This window comes from Podarcis filfolensis, assembly GCF_964270895.1.
Source record: "Podarcis filfolensis genome assembly, chromosome: 10".
NCBI classification, from domain to species: Eukaryota; Metazoa; Chordata; class Lepidosauria; order Squamata; family Lacertidae; genus Podarcis; species Podarcis filfolensis.
The window spans coordinates 15,112,666-15,131,298 of NC_139612.1; the positions used below are offsets into that span (position 1 = coordinate 15,112,666).

Here is an 18,633-nt window from a genome sequence, read left to right on the forward strand (position 1 = left end):
AAAATGAAGGCAGAGAGACATGAGGGTAAATGGGAGAAATCCAATCATTTTGTTAGTGCATGGTCTATAATTGTAGATTGTTCCTGTTCTCCTAACTCAGTATTAACTGGTTTGACACACTGCATGCCAATATCAGAGAAACTGATAATGAAGTTAGCTGCAGGTGATGCCTTAACGCTACCCAAAAAAGGATTAGGAATATTCCAAGTGTAGAAAATAATAATAATTACTGCTTTGGAATTTGCATTAACAGGCACTGCAATCTCTCATAAACATACGCTATTCCTGACCTGGCAACAGTATGGCTAACCTGAGAAGGGCCTTGAGTTCTTTCGTATCCTTTTCCTTCTCAATTTGAACAGACGGCGAAAGCAAGCGTGCATTGCTTTCATCAACGGCGACGGTTGTTTTAACGTGAGGTCTCGGAAATGAAATATTTTTCATGTGGAGCTCCAGAAACTTGTCTGTTTTGATGGCCTCTTTGCTATTCGGTCTTCCAGCTTCTAGTGGGGTTAGGAGTTGTGCCGTGGTACTGAGGTCTTTCAACGGAGCTATGTCTGAAAACAACAGAAGACAATCTATGCTGTTAACACTGCATATGTTCCCAACTTCTCTGAGACTTCCAGAGGTCTTCAAGAATGAACAAGGTTCTGAAATCCAGCCCACAAATGAGGGATAGCCAAGGTGGTACTTTCCAGATGTTGCTGAACTCATATCCTCCCAGATCATTGGCCACACTCGCTGGGGCTGATGGGAACTGGAGTCCAACAACATCTGGAAAACGCCACCTTTGCCACAGATCATACTGTGTGTATGACTCTAAATAGATGGAACGGCTCAGCAGAAATCAACAGAGCATGTTTCTAGGAAGGCAATGTTAAAAGTTACGTACATTTTATTCAGAATCCTGCTCTAGCCTTACCTTTTGTAAACACCGTATAATGTTTAATCTTTCATTAGGGAAAACCTGGAACCACGTGCTATGCTCTACAAGCCAGATGAATTGTTTCCCCTAAACTTAAACATGTTTAGCCCCAATGACTTCAACCCAAGTATACTGGCCAAACATCCCCCTCATTAGACTATCCAGTGTAAACTTGCCATCATTTCATTTGAGTGTTGGGTTGGAAAGTGAGGGGGGGACAGACTAAAAGTTATCCATGTTCATTCAATCAGTTATATTCCCCCACTTACCGTATTTTTCACCCTATAGGATGCACTTTTTCCCCTCCAAAAATGAAGGGGAAATCTGTGTGCTTCCTATGGGGTGAATGCAGGCTTTCGCTGAAGCCTGGAGAGCGAGAGGGGTTGGTGCGCACCAACCCCTCTCGCTCTCCAGGCTTCAGGAAGCTATCCGCAAGCCTTGGGAGCCCGGCGCAACTTCCTGCCGTGCTCCCAAGGCTTGCAGACAGCAGCCTGCAGCCTGAAACCTGGGGAGCGCAGCAGAGTGCACCCCGGGCTTCGGGCAGCTCTCTGCAAGCCTTGGGGGCCCGGCGCGACTTCCCGCCGGGCTCCCAAGGCTTGCGGATGGCAGCCTGCGGGCTTTTCAGGGAGGTGGGGGAATTCCCCCATCTCCTAGAAAAGCCAATAGAAGCCACACAGCCCCTTTAAAGAGTGCGCGGCTTCTGCGGACTTTTGCGGGAGGTGGGGGAATAGCAGCCTGTTCTGGGGGCTGGGGTCAGGCTTCCCCCGCCCCAGCCCCACGCCAGGGGGGGGAATAATTTTTTTTCTTTATTTCCCCACCCCCCAAAAAAACTAGGTGCGCCCTATGGGCCGGTGCGCCCTATAGGGCGAAAAATACGGTACACAAAATCCCTATCCAGCTATATCAAAGTCTAGCCAAAGTTCCCCCTAAACTGACAAACTAGAGAACTTAGTTGAACTGGAGGTCTAACTGGAGGATTATCTGAACCTGAAAATATGTGTTGCTTTAATACATTCACCGCATTCATTTTATCAATTTTTCTGCACTTTAGAACAAATTTTAGACAAGTGTGCCATTACCTTCATGCATCAAACACTTCCAGTATGGTTTGTGTACAGCTCTTACATTGTGGATTGATTCTAATGCACTAACGAAGAGACAAAAGAGTGTAGGAAATGTTATCTACAAAATACACACAAAAATGAGTATCAACCCAGTCCCCATATTGTTTAAAAGTAAGAATCTGTAAAGATGTTGCATTAGCAAGTTGCAATGACACAGGACAGAAAACAACTTTAAAAATATCACAGGTTTTGTGGCATGCTAAGGACTAAAAAATATATTTTTGGCATAGCAGAGTCTGGTCCTTCAACTATATTAGTATGCAATAGACCAGGCATAGGCAAACTTGTCCCTCCAGATGTTTTAGGACTACAACTCCTATCATCCCTACCTAACAGGACCAGTGCTCAGGGATGATGTGAATTGTAGTCTCAAAACATCTGGAGGGCCGAGTTTGCCTATGCTTGCAATAGACTGTATGTGCTTCTTCCTCAAACTGACCAAGCTAAATGTTGTCCAATCACAAAAATAATAGCAGATTTGAATTCCTCACACCAAGAAGCATATTTTTAAGACCCTTCCCTGAAGAAATTTGCAAAAATTAAGTTCAACCCCTAAAATGACATGCTTTATTACATTAACTAAAGGGCCTAGAAGCTCCAGTCAGTGAATTGGAGCCCAGTATACCTGAAGGCGCGTCTCCACCCCCATCGTTCTGCCTGGACACTGAGGTCCAGCTCCGAGGGCCTTCTGGCAGTTCCCCCATTGTGAGAAGTGAGGTTACAGGGAACCAGGCAGAGGGCCTTCTTGGTAGTGGCACCTGCCCTGTGGAACGCCCTCCCATCATGTGTCAATGAAATAAACAACTACCTGACTTTTAGAAGACATCTGAAGGCAGCCCTGTTTAGGAAAGTTTTTAATGTTTGATGTTTTATCGTGTTTTTAATAGTCTGTTGGGAGCTGCCAAGAGTGGCTGGGGAAACCCAGCCAGATGGGCGGGGTATAATAATAATAATTCAATATCTAATGTGGAGTCCTGAGTGGGTGTATGCCTCCCATCTTCCCTTGATGGAGCATTAATGGAATCCAACCACCTTGGAAAAGATTACAAACTAAGTTGATTATGACTTCCAGCTAGTAAAGGAAACATGAAAACAGGTGTGGCCAGGAAAAGGCAAGAGATGAACACCACACAAACAAAACATCCCCATAGTGTAATTATGGGCACAATTGTTCGATCCATGCTAACAACAACAACAAAAATATGTGACATTTGCTCCACTCAGAATAAGCTGTGTATGTCAAAATCATAGCAAGGATAAAAACCAAATTGTTGGCTCTCTTTCCAACATGCAGAGTTTCAGAATGAATAAAAGAAAAACCGGCAAATGGGGAAAAGCATAGATGGAAGTAGGAGCAGAATTGTGCTAGGATGAGGAGAAAATAATTTTGCTCTTTACATGAAGGTCTGTGGTTTATATTGCAAAACTCTCCGTTGTACAGAGCTGGGGGAACCCTGACCGTGGACTAGCAAACAAACAAAAAGAAACTATGCAAGTCAGTCGGTAATCAACACATTTTTACATCATGTGTTAAAGGATATCCTTCCTTGCCATGCAAGTGTGTTATTATGGCACATGGAGCTCAGCCCAAATTCCAACACAGTGACTATACACCGAGCTCAGCGACCAACCTCTCCTCTGTAGGTTTGCTAGTTTTCCATTGTTGACAATGAGGTTTCACTTTTAAAAGTCTCATTAAGTTTAACTTCTTCATTAAATAAATAGTAAAGGTAAAGGGACCCCTGACCATTAGGTCCAGTCGGGGCTGACTCTGGGGCTGCGGCGCTCATCTCACTTTATTGGCTGAGGGAGCCGGTGTACAGCTTCCGGGTCAAGTGGCCAGCATGACTAAGCCACTTCTGGAGAACCAGAGCAGCGCACGGAAACGCCGTTTACCTTCCCGCCGGAGCGGTACCTATTTATCTACTTGCACTTTGATGTGCTTTCGAACCGCTAGGTTGGCAGGAGCAGGGACCGAGCAACGGGAGCTCACCCCGTTGCGGGGATTCGAACCGCTGACCTTCTGATCGGCAAGTCCTAGGCTCTGTGGTTTAACCCACAGTGCCACCCGCGTCCCAAATAAACTGTACATACTTCCAAATATACTACCAATGTCTTCCAAAAACAGCAACCTCATGCATGAAGATGGGATACAAGACTTGCTTATTACAACAGGGAATGATTGATCAGGGAATTAAAACTTCCTCAGTTAAATGAACAGGACTTAAAATGTGCTCCCCGTTTGGCTGAATTCTGCTCACATATGGAGATAATGTTTACACTGGAGTTCTTTTCAAGCACTGCTCATGCGAAAGGAGCATGGATGACTCCATGTTCAGCCACCCCACCCCACATGTGATTCCCACAGCCCTTTTCGCTTGCCCCCGTCATGTGAGTAACTCCTGAGGGGAGCGGCAATCTTTTATTCCAGACATGCAGACACGTGCGCACAAACCTATGCAAATACCTTAAGCATGGTGCCATTTCTCCAGACAAACGTGGCAATGGATCTCCAAGCAAAGTTTTTAGAGTCATACAAACTGATTCAGACAGCGACCTCAGATGATATCCGCCCTAAAATACATTTGAAAATATATACCGAATTTGCCATAGCTCGCCATCGCCATCTCGTGTCACATTTTCACATTGCACTTTACAACACACTTGAAACATTTCATTTGCAGCTGTATAACTGAGTTCCGGGGGGGGGGGGGAGCCAGCAAGGCAGGGAGCAGGTCTTCTAGGACTCACGGCCAATATGGGCACAGCCAAAATACAGAAACAGCCTCCCCTCAGAAGGACGTATCCACAGGTCAAAGTATGTTAAAAAACAAACTTGATCACCCAGGAGTTTCCTGCCTGTCAATATTAATTTGGCATATGTCACTGTGGCTCCTTCATTAGACATTTTTTAGGCGTCAGGCAAAATTGTTTCTCTTCAACCAGGTGTTTGGCTGATTAACAGTCTATAATCTTTTAAATGTGTGTGAGACAGGGGGTTATTGGTTTGGTTTGGTTTGATTATGTATTTTGTCTTTTCATTTTGTCTTTTCATGATGTGAACCACCCTGTCCTGTGATCTTTGGATGAAGGGCAGTATAATTAATTGATTAATTAATTAATAATAAATCCCTGTATCTTGGTTTATTAATGGTTTATTATTGTTTTCTAATGTGTTTTATTACTTTCGTACAACACTTTGCTTATGATTTGTTTGTTCTTGGTACAGAGTGTCAAGTAAGTGCTTTAAACAAGTCACAAAAAAAAAAGCTTGCCGCATTTAAAGTTTACCTCCAGAACCACACACAATTTTCCTTTCGCCAACTGCATTAGGAAATGAGTGAGATGGGCAAAACATTCCGGCGTTGCGCTCATCTGACCCTAAAAAAATGGAAAAGAAAGATACAAGCAGCTCATCAAACCAGAAAACCACTTCTGGGAAATTTGTCTGTTCTCGCTCTTATATGAAAAGAGATTTTAACTCTAAAGTCAGGGGGGTGGAAAATATATACGTAGAAGATTACTTACCTCTGGGTCACCAATTCCGGAATCGTAACCAGCAGAGACCAAAACAAGTTCTGGATCAAACTAAGATTTTTTTAAAAAACAAAAAAACAAAACTGTCAATACATTATAGTGCACTCTGAATGAAGCTATAAAAATCTGCCAGTAATTCATCAATTCCAGCAGATACATTGGCATGTGAGTATTGATGGTCTACTTAAATGGACTGCAAATACTGCTTTCTCATTCTCTATAAATGGTACACATTAACCTGCCTTACACCAAGTTAGACGGTCGTCCACCTCACCCGCTCTTCCCCAACCTGGTGCCCTCCAGACTTTTTGAACTAAAACTCCCATTTTCTGTAGGCAGAATAGCCAAAGGTCAGAGATGAAGAGAGCTGTAGCCCAGGAACATTTGGAGAGTGGTACCAGGTTGCAGAAGTCTGCTCCGCTTGGACTCGTAGCCTCTGGAGACCCTAGGGACTGAATCTAGACCCTTAAGCATGCAAAGCGTTTACAGTGGTACCTCACGTTAAGTACTTAATTCATTCCGGAGGTCCATTCTTAACCTGAAACTGTTCTTAACCTGAGGCACCACTTTAGCTAATGGGGCCTCCTGCTGCCGCTGCGGTGCCAGAGCCCAATTTCTGTTCTTATCCTGAAGCAAAGTTCTTAACCTGAAGCACTATTTCTGGTTTAGCGGAGTCTGTAACCTGAAGTGTATGTAACCTCAAGCGTATGTAACCCGAGGTACCACTGTACTCTACCACATACAAATGGCATCTCCACTAACAGAACGTTCATTGTACTCTAAGATGGGTCGCCAACCTTTTCAGGCCAGTGGGCACATTTGGCATTTTGAGAGTGTGCTGTGGGGTGCCAGCTGCTGGGGCGAGGTACAGCATAAAACAAAATGGCTGCCACGTGGAGTGTGGCATAGCCCAAAATGGGAGAGGCTGAGCCTCCTTTATGCTTACCAATTGGAAATCAGATATGTCACGCCGGTCCTGATTGTGTAAAATCAATACTGCGTGATCTCCACATACACAGAGGTGCCGTTGTTATCAAACAGGGAGCATTCCTCAGTACCAGGGTGAAAATACAAGATGGCCACCACACAACCACCCTCATTTCACAGAAATCGCTTAGAAGATACCTGCACGTTTTACCTCATAATTTTTTTTCGAGGAGGGCTGGGGACTTTTTTAAAAAATGAAAGCTCAGAGTCTAGGACATCTGTCCAGGGGCACTGGTGAAAGCCTTTTTGGGCATCATGGTGCCCACGGGTGCCAGGTTGGCAACCCTTGCTCTAAGCTCCTCTAAAACCACCACATCTCAAGGCTTCTATTTACTTTCCTCTGTGCTTGCTAAAAATAGCTGTATATATCTTTAATCACTCCCTAGTCAATGCAGTTCTATCTGATAACTGCCTTCACCCCATTTTTCTAGAAGCAACAACATAAAATACCGTATTTTTCCATGTATAAGACTAGGGTTTTTCCCCTAAAAAATAATGTCAAAAATTAGGGGGCATCTCATACACAGATACATCTCCCCCCCATTTTCTTAAATCTGAGTCTCCAAAAACAGGGAGCGTCTTATACATGGGGGCGTCTTATAGACGGAAAAATACAGCAATCGCTTTTTCCCTATAGAGAAGATCATTTCTCAAGATGCCACTACCAAGGAATATGTTGAAATGGCTTTTAGATACAATTTCTAATTTATGCAAACGAGATTTACAACATTCAGAATGGGGGAGGAAAGTTACCTCAAAAGCCAATGGAAGCAACACATGAAGAAATACGGCTGCATAATCTGCATTGCCCATTCCAATCTGCAAAGGAAATAAATTAAAACAGAATGAACAAATCGCTTTTAAAACTGTCAAGGCAGTCTAAGATTTCATTAAGATCTCCAGGAAATGATCCAAGGCTTCAAAGAAAGAAGCAGAGTTGTGGCTCCTGCCATTATCAGAAGGATCAAATCCTAAAATTGTACACTGAGTGGGAAGAATCTTACGCGCTTGTTTAATGCTGGATTGAGTCGCAACTGACAACATGCAAATAAAATACAGATGTGAAATTCAGTTACAGGGTTTGGCTGTGTTTGTTACCACTATGATGGAAGCCATGCCAGTACAAAATCAATTAGCATACCTGGGAAATGCTTTTCTCTGCCAATTAGAGATTTCCGCTAACCATGGGATGTGTACATGGGAAATGAATCTTTTCCTTATTTGTTTGCTAAAAAGTTATCAGAACACATGCAACACAGAAAGATTATCTGTGAAACAGTATAATGCAGATGCAGTTATCTGTACAAACTTTGCTATGTTACATATCAGCTTATAAATCCCTAATTTGTTATTCATATAATCATTACAAACTCTTATCACCAATTCCACAACCTTCAGCTTCGAATCACTTTTAACAAACTGGGTTCTACCCATTTTACACCTCTCTTGATACCTTACTATTGCAGTCTAAAACATTTTTAAAAACAAATAATCAAGGTAACAATTGAAAAACAATTGAAAACAGAAATTGCACCAGATGCATGACTTCTAGAGCTTATCGCAGTTGCATTCTTAAGCTATCTTGTTATTTACCTTATTCCAAGGCACATTTATATTGAATCCTTTTCCTTTCCCCTGACCAACTGCATCATAATCAGACTCTCTAAGTGTAGGCCAATACTGCTGGTGTTCATACCGATGCCAGGAAAAATAGAGGACACTGGAAGCAAAAACAAAGCAAGATTAATTATGCCATTAATGCTCACCTGAAGGTTTTTTCCAGCATGCGCAATCACCAAATTTGTACCTCAAGAGTGAACGTGAAACACGACAACATTACACATTGGCCTGGTCCACATGTCCACTAAGCCAAAGCATGGCTCGGCAGGAATATGTGATTTACAGGAGAGGAGATAGTGAGCATTTTGCCCCTATTCTAGTCATTCTGCTGCCTGACATGTCATCCAAACCTGGGCTCATCGCTTAGCTCTCTCTCCTGACTAGAAATGAGCTGTAACCAGCATTTGTCCTGTGGTATACAGTTCATAAGGGACGTGGGTGGCGCTGTGGGTTAAACCACAGAGCCTAGGGCTTGCCGATCAGAAGGTTGGCGGTTCGAATCCCCGCAACGGGGTGAGCTCCTGTTGCTCGGTCCCTGCTCCTGCCAACCTAGCAGTTCGAAAGCACGTCAAAGTGCAAGTAGATAAATAGGTACCGCTCCAGCAGGAAGGTAAACGGCCTTTCCGTGCACTGCTCTGGTTTGCCAGAAGCGACTTAGTCATGCTGGCCACATGACCCAGAAGCTGTACGCTGGCTCCCTCGGCCAATAAAGTGAGATGAGTGTCGCAATCCCAGAGTCGGTCACGATTGGACCTAATGGTCAGGGGTCCCTTTACCTTTATACAGTTCATGGTTTGTCCAGGATATCTAAACCGCAAATCTGGATTCAGATGACATGGGAAGCCAAACCATTATTATTACAGCAAACAGCCAAACCACTCTCTCTCAGCTTTGGATTTCCAAGTTCACCCAGAAAGCTAACAGATAAATTGGGTTTTGAAGCCAGTGTCCTAAACACAGGCAAACCTGGAAAAGGCCTGTTGTTGTTGTTTTTATACTCTCAATGGAGCTATCCCCAGAAGAATTACAGGATAAACTGGAAGAATGAAGATGAGCATGAATAATAAAAAATATAGAACATGATGCAAGACACATAATGATAAAACAGTTATGTTACAACTGAACTTCATTCTAAGTGTGTGTTTGTGTTTGTTTGTGTGTGTGTGTGTGTGTGTGTGTGTGTGTGTGTGTGTAGATTTTACAAAACAAGTAAACATCAAACCTTGGATCTTCATTAAAAATATATTGAATTCCTTGTCCGTGATGCACGTCCCAGTCAACAATGAGAACTCTGCAGGAACCAACAATGACAATATTCACTAGAGAAGCAAGAAAACCTCTAGGCCAGAAACTAAGAAATGTAGAGACCAATATATACTTAACCTCCGCAGACCATATTTCCTTTGGGCATATTTTGCTGCTATAGCAACATTGTTGAATATACAAAACCCATTGGCTGCATTTCTCTGGCTGTGGTGGCCTGGAGGCCTGCAAGCAAGCAAAGCGGTAAATTAAGCATTAATTAATAGAACCACAGGAACCTAGATTTGGAAGTGGGGCTTATAGGTCACCTAATCCTCTGGTCAATGTAGGAAATCCAGAGCTAGAACATCCTCAGTGGATGGCCATTGAGGTTGAATCCTGACAAGACAGAAGTACTGTTTTGGGGGACTGCGGGCAGGTCAGATCTGGAGGACTCCCTGGTCCTGAATGGGGTAACTGTGCCCCTGAAGGACCAGGAGCGCAGCCTGGAAGTCATTTTGGACTCATAGCTGTCCATGGAGGCGCAGGTTAATTCTGTGTCCAGGGCAGCTGTCTACCAGCTCCATCTGGTACGCAGGCTGAGACCCTATCTGCCTGCGGACTGCCTTGCCAGAGTGGTGCATGCTCTAGTTATCTCCCGCTTGGACTACTGCAATGCGCTCTACGTGGGGCTCCCTTTGGAGGTTACTCGGAAATTGCAACTAATCCAGAATGCGGCAGCTATACTGGTGACTGGGAGTGGCCACTGAGACCACATAACACCAGTCCTGAAAGACCTACATTGGCTCCCAGTATATTTCCAAGCACAATTCAAAGTGTTGGTGCTGACCTCTAAAGCCCTAAAAGGCCTCGGCCCAGTATACCTGAAGGAGCGTCTCCACCCCCATCGTTCAGCCCAGACACTGAGGTCCAGCTCCGAGGGCCTTCTGGCGGTTCCCTCCCTAAGAGAAGTGAGGTTACAGGGAACCAGGCAGAGGGCCTTCTCAGTAGTGGTGCCAACCTTGTGGAATGCCCTCCCATCAGATGTCAAGGAAATAAACTACTATCTGACTTTTAGAAGACATCTGGAGGCAACCCTGTTTAGGGAAGTTTTTAATGTTTAATGATGTATTGTATTTTTAATATTACATTGGGAGCCATCCAGAGTGGCTGGGGAAACCCAGCCAGATGGACGGGGTATAAATAAATAAATAAATAATAATAATAATAATAATAATAATAATAATAATAATAATAATAATAATTTATCTAGAGCTAGAACATCCTCAGTGGATGGCTGTCCAGACCTTGCTTGAAGACCTCTACAAAGGGACCAGCCCTATAGGCCTAATTTCATGCTGATGACGAGGAAGGGGAAAACCTGGAGAGAAAGTGGGTGGCAGGAAGCAAGGAGGAGAAAAAGAGGGTGCCCTGGCCCTTTTTGACTGTGGACCCACCTACCACTTCTTCTAGCCTTTGCCCGCCACCAACACGCCATATCAACAGATAAGCTTCTGAGGCAGCACAGCCCACAATGGGGAAAAGTTCCCCATCCCTGCTCTAGGTTACTGGTCCCATTGGCAAATGGAACTGAAAAACACACAGGGTTTCCGATAAGAAGAATTATCACCTTGTTACCTTATCAGAGCCATCCCATTCCGTGTTTTCCCCGACATCACAGCATCCACCATGTCCAGAGTTCCTCCCACAGCCAATTTGGCACAGCGATACGTGGTCTGAAGAACAGCAGAGGGTGCAATTCAAGTCTTTCACCACAACCTCTGAGAAAGAGCATTTTGGAGCATATTTCAGCTCGTCAAGGTAAGCCTAATATGTTCCCTCCCTTCTCTCTCTCTTGACATGAGGCCCAGCAGAGAGACGCACACGGAGATTTACCCATGTGAAATGTTCTATATCAGAGTTTCCCAAACTTGGGTCTCCAGCTGTTTTTGGACTACAGCTCCCATCATCCCTAGCTGGCAAGTGGTCAAGGTTGATGGGAATTGTAGTCCACAAACAGCTGGAGACCCAAGTTTGGGAAACCCTGTTCCGTATAGAAAGTGATCATTATTGTGTCGGCACATACCGGGTGAAAGAAAACAGCATCGTAACCAGCTGAGGTTTTTTGGAGCTCCTCTTCTGTCATTTTCGGAGTTCTCTTCACAGTTTCCAAATAATCCAAGCTGGGGAAGAAAAAATGCCTCAGACCTTAAAGGCAGTGAACTTGCAGCCTTCCAGGCATTGTTGGACTACAACTCCCATCATCCATGACCACTGACCAAGCTGGCTGGCACTGATGGGAACTGGAGTGTAGCAACAGCTGGAAGACCACAGGTTTTCCATGACTAACCTAGAAGGACAAACAATTCTACCTTTTCTTTTAGGCAGATGGGGCCTAAGAGATTGGGAACAGGCCACAAACTTGTATTCAGGCTTGGAATCGCTTGGCAGGAAGTGCAGGATATATAAAATTAATACATATATACATAAATATGGGACGCGGGTGGCGCTGTGGGTTAAACCACAGAGCCTAGGACTTGCCGATCAGAAGGTTGGCGGTTCGAATCCCCGCGACGGGGTGAGCTCCCGTTGCTCGGTCCCTGCTCCTGCCAACCTAGCAGTTTGAAAGCATGTCAAAGTGCAAGTAGATAAATAGGTACCATTCTGGCGGGAAGGTAAACGGCGTTTCCCTGCGCTTCTCTGGTTCGCCAGAAGCGGCTTAGTCATGCTGGCCACATGACCTGGAAGCTGTACGCCGGCTCCCTCGGCCAATAAAGCAAGATGAGCGCCGCAACCCCAGAGTCGGTCACGACTGGACCTAATGGTCAGGGGTCCCTTTACCTTTTATACATAAATAAATACTCACCCCACTTTCTCCTCAACCCTCCTTTCCCTTTTTTGAGCTAACCATGGTGCGCTGTTATGTCTACACCAATGCTAGGGCTAATCCTGGTTCGCTTTAAGTAGCCTTTGCCACCACGGTTAGAGATGAGTTTTCAAACTCTCATTTTTGACTAAGTATAGTTAGTCAGCAGAGACACAATGCTTCACCATGATTAGGTCCAAAAAAGGGGGGGGAGCCGTGAGCGGAAAGGAAGACAAGAAGCAAATATGCTCACAGGTTGCCCTCTTAACCATGGTTAAGGGGAAAAGGAGTATTATATCTCCAATTAAAGAATTTCAAGTTCAGATTTAGACTAACTTGTATTGAGCTTCAGCTACTTCCAATATCCTTCCTATCAACCTGAACAGTATGAAGTATTTCCTGTCTTTCAACCTAGGCCTCATCGACTTTTTGCAAAAGGCCGGGATTTCATTTCCCATTTTACATACAGGTCTTAGGGTTAGGCTATTTCATTATAAGAACAAATTGTGTGAGGAAAGTTTGAGGAAAATATCAAGGGGTGAATTCCTTTTCTATTTCTCGAACATAGCGATGGAAATGCATCATGACAGACGTCAGACCTGTGAACCAACATGACCTCTTCCTCAGTTCCTTCTCTGACAGGTACAGAGATGCATCTTTCAACCAGGTTATAGCATTTAAGGCGCTCATAGCAGGAAGAAAGCCGCTCGGGGACTTCAATGTCACAGACTGGGCTGAAAAACAAGCAAATGTTTTATTTTTGCAGTAAAATCACCAAGGAAGCATCCATATTACTACTGAGAGAAAACAATTTTGGGGGGCAGGAGAAATTAAAAGTAGACATTTTTTTTTCTCTTTAAACCACAACTTTAACCCCTGAATCTTTAGTCCTGAAGAATGATGATTAACTTTTAAATTTTTTTTTAAATCATCCATAGGCTAGAACAACAACAAAAAGGAGAACTTCAGAATCGCCTTGTTCACATGTTTCACTGAACACAGGTACAAGCTGTCTGTACACTCATACAAGTGTTTGTGTGAAAGAGCGTACAATTGTTGACTGCAGTTGTGGGTTGCTTAGCAGAAAACAGGATCGCACATGTTCTCAAGCCACATTTGGCTTGTTTGTTGTTGTTTTTAAAAAACTAAGATTTAACTTATTCGTAGTAGTAGTAGTAGTAGTATTAAATTTATATACCGCCCTATACCCAGGGGTCACAGGGCGGTTCACGGAATAAAATCAAGATATAAAAACACAAAATACATAATAAAAATAAAAGCAACAACTCAATAGCACCCCCCAAAAAACCCCCACACATTTTAAAAGGGCATAGAACTTACTCATCCCAAAGCAGCTTATGGCTGGTCATTTCATCATCATAAACCAATGCTGTTCCAGAAGCCATGCCTCTAACTGAAACAAACCAAACACAGAACATTCATACACATTTTAGACACAGAAACATGAACACAAGTGTTCCCAAAACAGAAGTGACCAAATCCACCATGATGTCCTGCAGTGTTCTGTTTAGTGCACTTTCTAGATGACTTCTAAGCACACTCAAGAGCCAGGAGAATTTCAGAGGCATCTTCACATAGCAGATGTGCCCCCTACGTGAATACATACTAACATGCATTTGGTCCAATGGCCAGAGCAGTGGTTTTCAACCAGTGTGCTGTGACACCCTGGGGTGCCTTGAATGATGGTTAGGGGTGCCGTGGGCAACACTGGCCTCCATCCCTCTTTCTTCCCTTCCCTCCCTCCTCTGGTGCCCTCTCACATATCTGCCTCCCAAAGGCTTATGTGGCCGTTTGTTGCAGCAGCCCTGGCTACAAGCTCTGCAAGCGAATGGTGCCTCTGGGACTGGCCAGGGGGTGCTGGATGTTGGGAAATTCCATTCCACCTTTAGTTGCAGACATGGAACTGTTGCATGTCACATGTCTGTTTACATACCAGCACAGCTTGCTGGGAACTTTCGTTGTGTGAATAGCTTTTGCTTTTCTCTGTCTCCCTGAGAAGACAAAGAGAGAGACGACATGTTTCTTTGTCCTGATTTATGATTAATAAATCCATAGTTGTAGTATGCTTCCGCAAGCCTCAAGCCTATTCTGTGTGCGCACTTCACTCGGCTGATATAGTGTGCCCTGGCTTTGAAGCCTGGGTCGTTGATTTACGTCGCAGCAGAGGCTGATGGGTCTTCACAGCGGGATGGCTGGAAGGAGACGACCCAGCTGGGGCTAGCCAGCTGGACTTGTGACCCCCTGCATGCCAGGAGAAGAGGCGGCCTCGGAGGAAGCAAGCAAGTGGGCGAGGGAGCCCAGCCACCCAGTCCACCAGAACTTGCTGTTGGGAATGGGCAGAAAAGTGGGAAGCTGGGCAGGCAAGCGCCGTGTTGGCCTTTCTTGTGCTCGTGTGAAAGGCCTGCCTGGGAGCTGAGTGCCCAGCGCTGAAGGGCACACCATGCAGGACCAGCAATGCCCACTGCTGCCTCTCAAGGTGAGGAAGGCGCTGGCCTCATGCTCACCTTTCTTCGGTCTCTGTTGGGCTGCTAAGGCTGGGGGTATCCTCTTCCCAAGCCCCTCTTTGGGGCAGCTCAGAGACCAGGGGCTGCTGCCCGGAGGACTCTCAAGGAGAGGGGAGAAGAGGCTGCGGGAACACTCCACAAGGGAGAGTCAGGGCCGGATTTAGGATTGATGAGGTGCTAAGCTAATGAAGGTGATGGGGCCCTTTATATGTCCAGCTGTCCTTTGTCAACAACAAATTGTTGCTGGTTTTTTGTGTGTTGAATATATGCTATATGGTAATTTATGGACCTAATTAAAAGACGCCTGCTTCTTGGGAAAAAAGCAATGACAAACCTAGACAGCATCTTAAAAAGCAGAGACATCACCTTGCCGACAAAGGTCCGTATAGTTATTGTTTTCCCAGTAGTGATGTATGGAAGTGAGAGCTGGACCATAAAGAAGGCTGATCGCCAAAGAATTGATGCTTTTGAATTATGGTGCTGGAGGAGACTCTTGAGAGTCCCATGGACTGCAAGAAGATCAAACCTATCCATTCTGAAGGAAATCAGCCCTGAGTGCTCACTGGAAGGACAGATCCTGAAGCTGAGGCTCCAATACTTTGGCCACCTCATGAGAAGAGAAGACTCCCTGGAAAAGACCCTGATGTTGGGAAAGTTGGAGGGCACAAGGAGAAGGGGACGACAGAGGACGAGATGGTTGGACAGTGTTCTCGAAGCTACCAGCATGAGTTTGACCAAACTGCGGGAGGCAGTGGAAGACAGGAGTGCCTGGCGTGCTCTGGTCCATGGGGTCATGAAGAGTCAGACATGACTAAACGACTAAACAACAACAAATATGTCAACAACAAATTGTCACTGTTTTTTGTGTTGAATATATGCTATATGGTAATTTATGGACCTAATAGGTATCTAAAGCCATTTGCACATAACAAAATGTTTTTTATCTTATATTTTGGAAATGTACATCCAGTGTTTTTCTCCTTTAAATTTTTTTTGGGTCCCCCAAGAGAGTGGGGCCCTAAGCTATAGCTTGTTTAGCTTATGCATAAATCCAGCACTGGGGAGGGTGTTCAAAAAGGGGTGACGGTCTGCCGCCTCTGCAGGCAAGGGGTGATGTAACTGGGCTCCTGAGGCTCTGAGCGTGTTTCCACACAGGGGAGCTGCAGAAATAATGTTGTTGGCCAAGGGAGCCATGGACTCCGAAAGGTTGAAAACCTCTGGGTTAGAGTGTTCACTTCATCAAATCTGGCCCTCTTTGAAAAATGTTTGGGCACCCCTAGCCCTGGTGCTGAATTGAGAAAGAATTCTTTAATTAAATCTTAAATTGTAAAGTTGGAAGGGTCATCTAGACCAACCCACTGCAATGCCTGGAACCTGGCATTGGGCTGCAAGAATGTACTGTAAACTAACCCATTTTCAAAATGTCTGATAGCCAAGTTCCACTACTTTTCACAGGCTGGGAGTAGTGGCTCCCTCATATTGTAACCATTATGGAATTAAGACTTGAAAAGAAAGTACAGTGGTACCTCAGGTTAAGTACTTAATTCGTTCCGGAGGTCTGTTCTTAACCTGAAACTGTTCTTAACCTGAAGCACCACTTTAGCTAATGGGGCCTCCCGCTGCCGCCGCGCTGCCGGAGCACGACTTCTGTTCTCATCCTGAAGCAAAGTTCTTAACCTGAAGCACTATTTCTGGGTTAGCGGAGTCTGTAACCTGAAGCGTGTGTAACCTGAAGCGTATGTAACCTGAGGCACCACTGTACTAGCACAGTTTGTGTTGTGGATATGTTACTTCCATAGTTTACTTGACATGGTTCAGACTGACCAATGCATTGTTTTCAGTGACAGTCTGTGGCAGCTGAAGCTGTGAAATGTGCTAGGGGCAAGCATTTTTGTTGTTGTGAATTCTACTGATGTTAACAACGTTTATCTGACCAATAGTAAGCAAAATCTCTTAATTTGAGGAAAAAGTATACCATACAATGTACTGTATCAAACTATTTTACATGAATAACGCAGGCATTCTGAAATTAGAAAGAAAGCAACATTGTTAAAAACAATTTGTCTTAAATCTGCCAAAAACAGTGTGGTGGTGTCGTATATATAAGTCCATTGTTAACAAACAAGCAACTAAAAAAGTTTGTTTTTGTTCCCTGTCCCCCCCCCCCCCGCAAGCAGAGATAATGTGTAAGCGTGGCGGCAGCTCCCTTAAAAAAAGGTCGAAAACTCTGGGAAAGGGGTGGGGTGGGGCGCCGGAGGGATCTTTGCACCACGGCGCCGGATATGCATAAGACGGCCCTGCAGATCCCCTCCCAAAAAATGAAATGCAAAACATTTCAGGCGTCTCTTGGGGTTACCACTGAGCAGATCCTTGTTGACGGCTTGAAGCTCAAGCAAGGAACCCTTAATGCCCGACGGTTAGCAAAAGGAAGGAGTGCCTCTGAGCATGTGCAGAGTGCAGTTTCTGCCCCTCTCTCCCGCAACTTCGACCAACTACAGCGGGAACGGCAAAGGATCAGTGCAGGTCCCTGGTTTGATTTAAGACTTACTTTTGACCTACCTAAGGTAAGAAGGGTCTGCTGCACCCAGCGCGGAAAGCAAAAAAGGTTAAGCAAAGGGTTAAGAGTGGAGATCTTCCTACCTGTTAAACCTCAGGGACTCTCCGTTGTGTGCAGAGAGGAAAGACAGATCAAAGGGCTTGAAGGGCGGAGCGAAAATGGATGGAGAAGAATTCTTCGTCGGCCCAATGAGGATCCGCGATGCAAAGGACAGGCGCAGATTTAGGAGCGTCAATCTGCATCGCCGCCTCTCATTGGGCTATCGGGACTACTAGCTAATCCATTCATGCGCTGAGTGGCGCGCGAAAGGCGAGGCGGGGAAAGCATTTGAGGCCGCGCAGTCACGGATAAAACAAGGTTGTCGATGGGATAGTATCTATTCTTTAGTTACAACGTGTCGGCTCTTTAAAATGACTTTTAGGTGTAAAAAAGCATTGTGAGTTTTCACTGAACTGGCGCTTTCCTCTGGTTTTGTAAAAAATAATAATTAATAATAATATTAACAATAGTATTATTAATAATATTAGCATTATTAATAGTATTATTAATAGTATTAATATTAATTAATAATATTGATATTATTAATACCCGCCCATCTGGCTGGGTTTCCCCAGCCACTCTGAGCGGCTCCCAACAGAATATAAAAAGCACGATAAAACATCAAACATTAAAAACTTCCCTAAGCAGGGCTGCCTTCAGATGTCTTCTAAAATGTAACACTAATGTCTCAACAAATGAAACTTACCTGTAGAAAACGCAACTTGAAAAAAGAGAGAATGCGTGTATTTTTGTAAACAAAAAAATCTAAGTGTACAGATGTCTTCTAAAAGTCAGATAGTTGTTTATTTCCTTGACGTCTGATGGGAGGGTGTTTCGTATGGCAACTCCATACCCTCCCACATTTCTCCGATGAAAATAAGGAGGTCCTTTTATCAATCAATCAATCAATCAATCAATCAATACCCTGCCCATCTGTCTGGATTGCTACAGCCATTCTGGGTGGCTTCCAATGTATATGAAATCATAAAACATTTTTTTAAAAACGTTCCCTATACAGGGCTGCTTTCAGATGTCTTCTAAAGGTTGTATAGTTACTTATCTCCTTGGCTCAAGGGGTCGTATAACTCCAGACCCTCCAACATTTCTCCAATGAAAATAGGGACATCCTAAGGAAAAGCGGGACATTCTGGGATCAAGGCAGAAACCAGGACGGCTTCTCTAAATCCAAAACCGTCCCTGGAAAATAGTGA

At 44.5% G+C, this 18,633-nt stretch overlaps 1 protein-coding gene across 4 annotated transcripts in view; it reads right to left on the reverse strand.

Moving 5' to 3' along the window:
* Positions 1 to 17,497, reverse strand: part of HDAC10 (histone deacetylase 10) — a 24,296-nt gene extending 6,799 nt beyond the window's left edge. Inside the window, exons 1-15 of one of the 4 annotated variants that reach the window (XM_083575171.1) lie at positions 17,386 to 17,432; positions 14,256 to 14,313; positions 13,643 to 13,715; positions 12,901 to 13,035; positions 11,522 to 11,618; positions 11,074 to 11,171; positions 9,577 to 9,681; positions 9,416 to 9,484; positions 8,167 to 8,293; positions 7,327 to 7,392; positions 5,578 to 5,637; positions 5,341 to 5,430; positions 4,517 to 4,623; positions 2,005 to 2,072; positions 311 to 557 (exon numbers count right to left, since the gene is read on the reverse strand). In XM_083575171.1, coding sequence (XP_083431297.1) covers positions 311 to 557; positions 2,005 to 2,072; positions 4,517 to 4,623; positions 5,341 to 5,430; positions 5,578 to 5,637; positions 7,327 to 7,392; positions 8,167 to 8,293; positions 9,416 to 9,484; positions 9,577 to 9,681; positions 11,074 to 11,171; positions 11,522 to 11,618; positions 12,901 to 13,035; positions 13,643 to 13,707 — 1,334 coding nt within the window. In that variant the 5' untranslated portion in view covers positions 13,708 to 13,715; positions 14,256 to 14,313; positions 17,386 to 17,432. Of the gene's footprint in view, positions 1 to 310; positions 558 to 2,004; positions 2,073 to 4,516; positions 4,624 to 5,340; positions 5,431 to 5,577; positions 5,638 to 7,326; positions 7,393 to 8,166; positions 8,294 to 9,415; positions 9,485 to 9,576; positions 9,682 to 11,073; positions 11,172 to 11,521; positions 11,619 to 12,900; positions 13,036 to 13,642; positions 13,716 to 14,255; positions 14,314 to 17,374 lie in introns of all 4 variants that reach the window. The other 3 variants (XM_083575169.1, XM_083575168.1, XM_083575170.1) reach the window with 3 other exon arrangements.
* Positions 17,498 to 18,633: the final 1,136 nt, after the last annotated feature.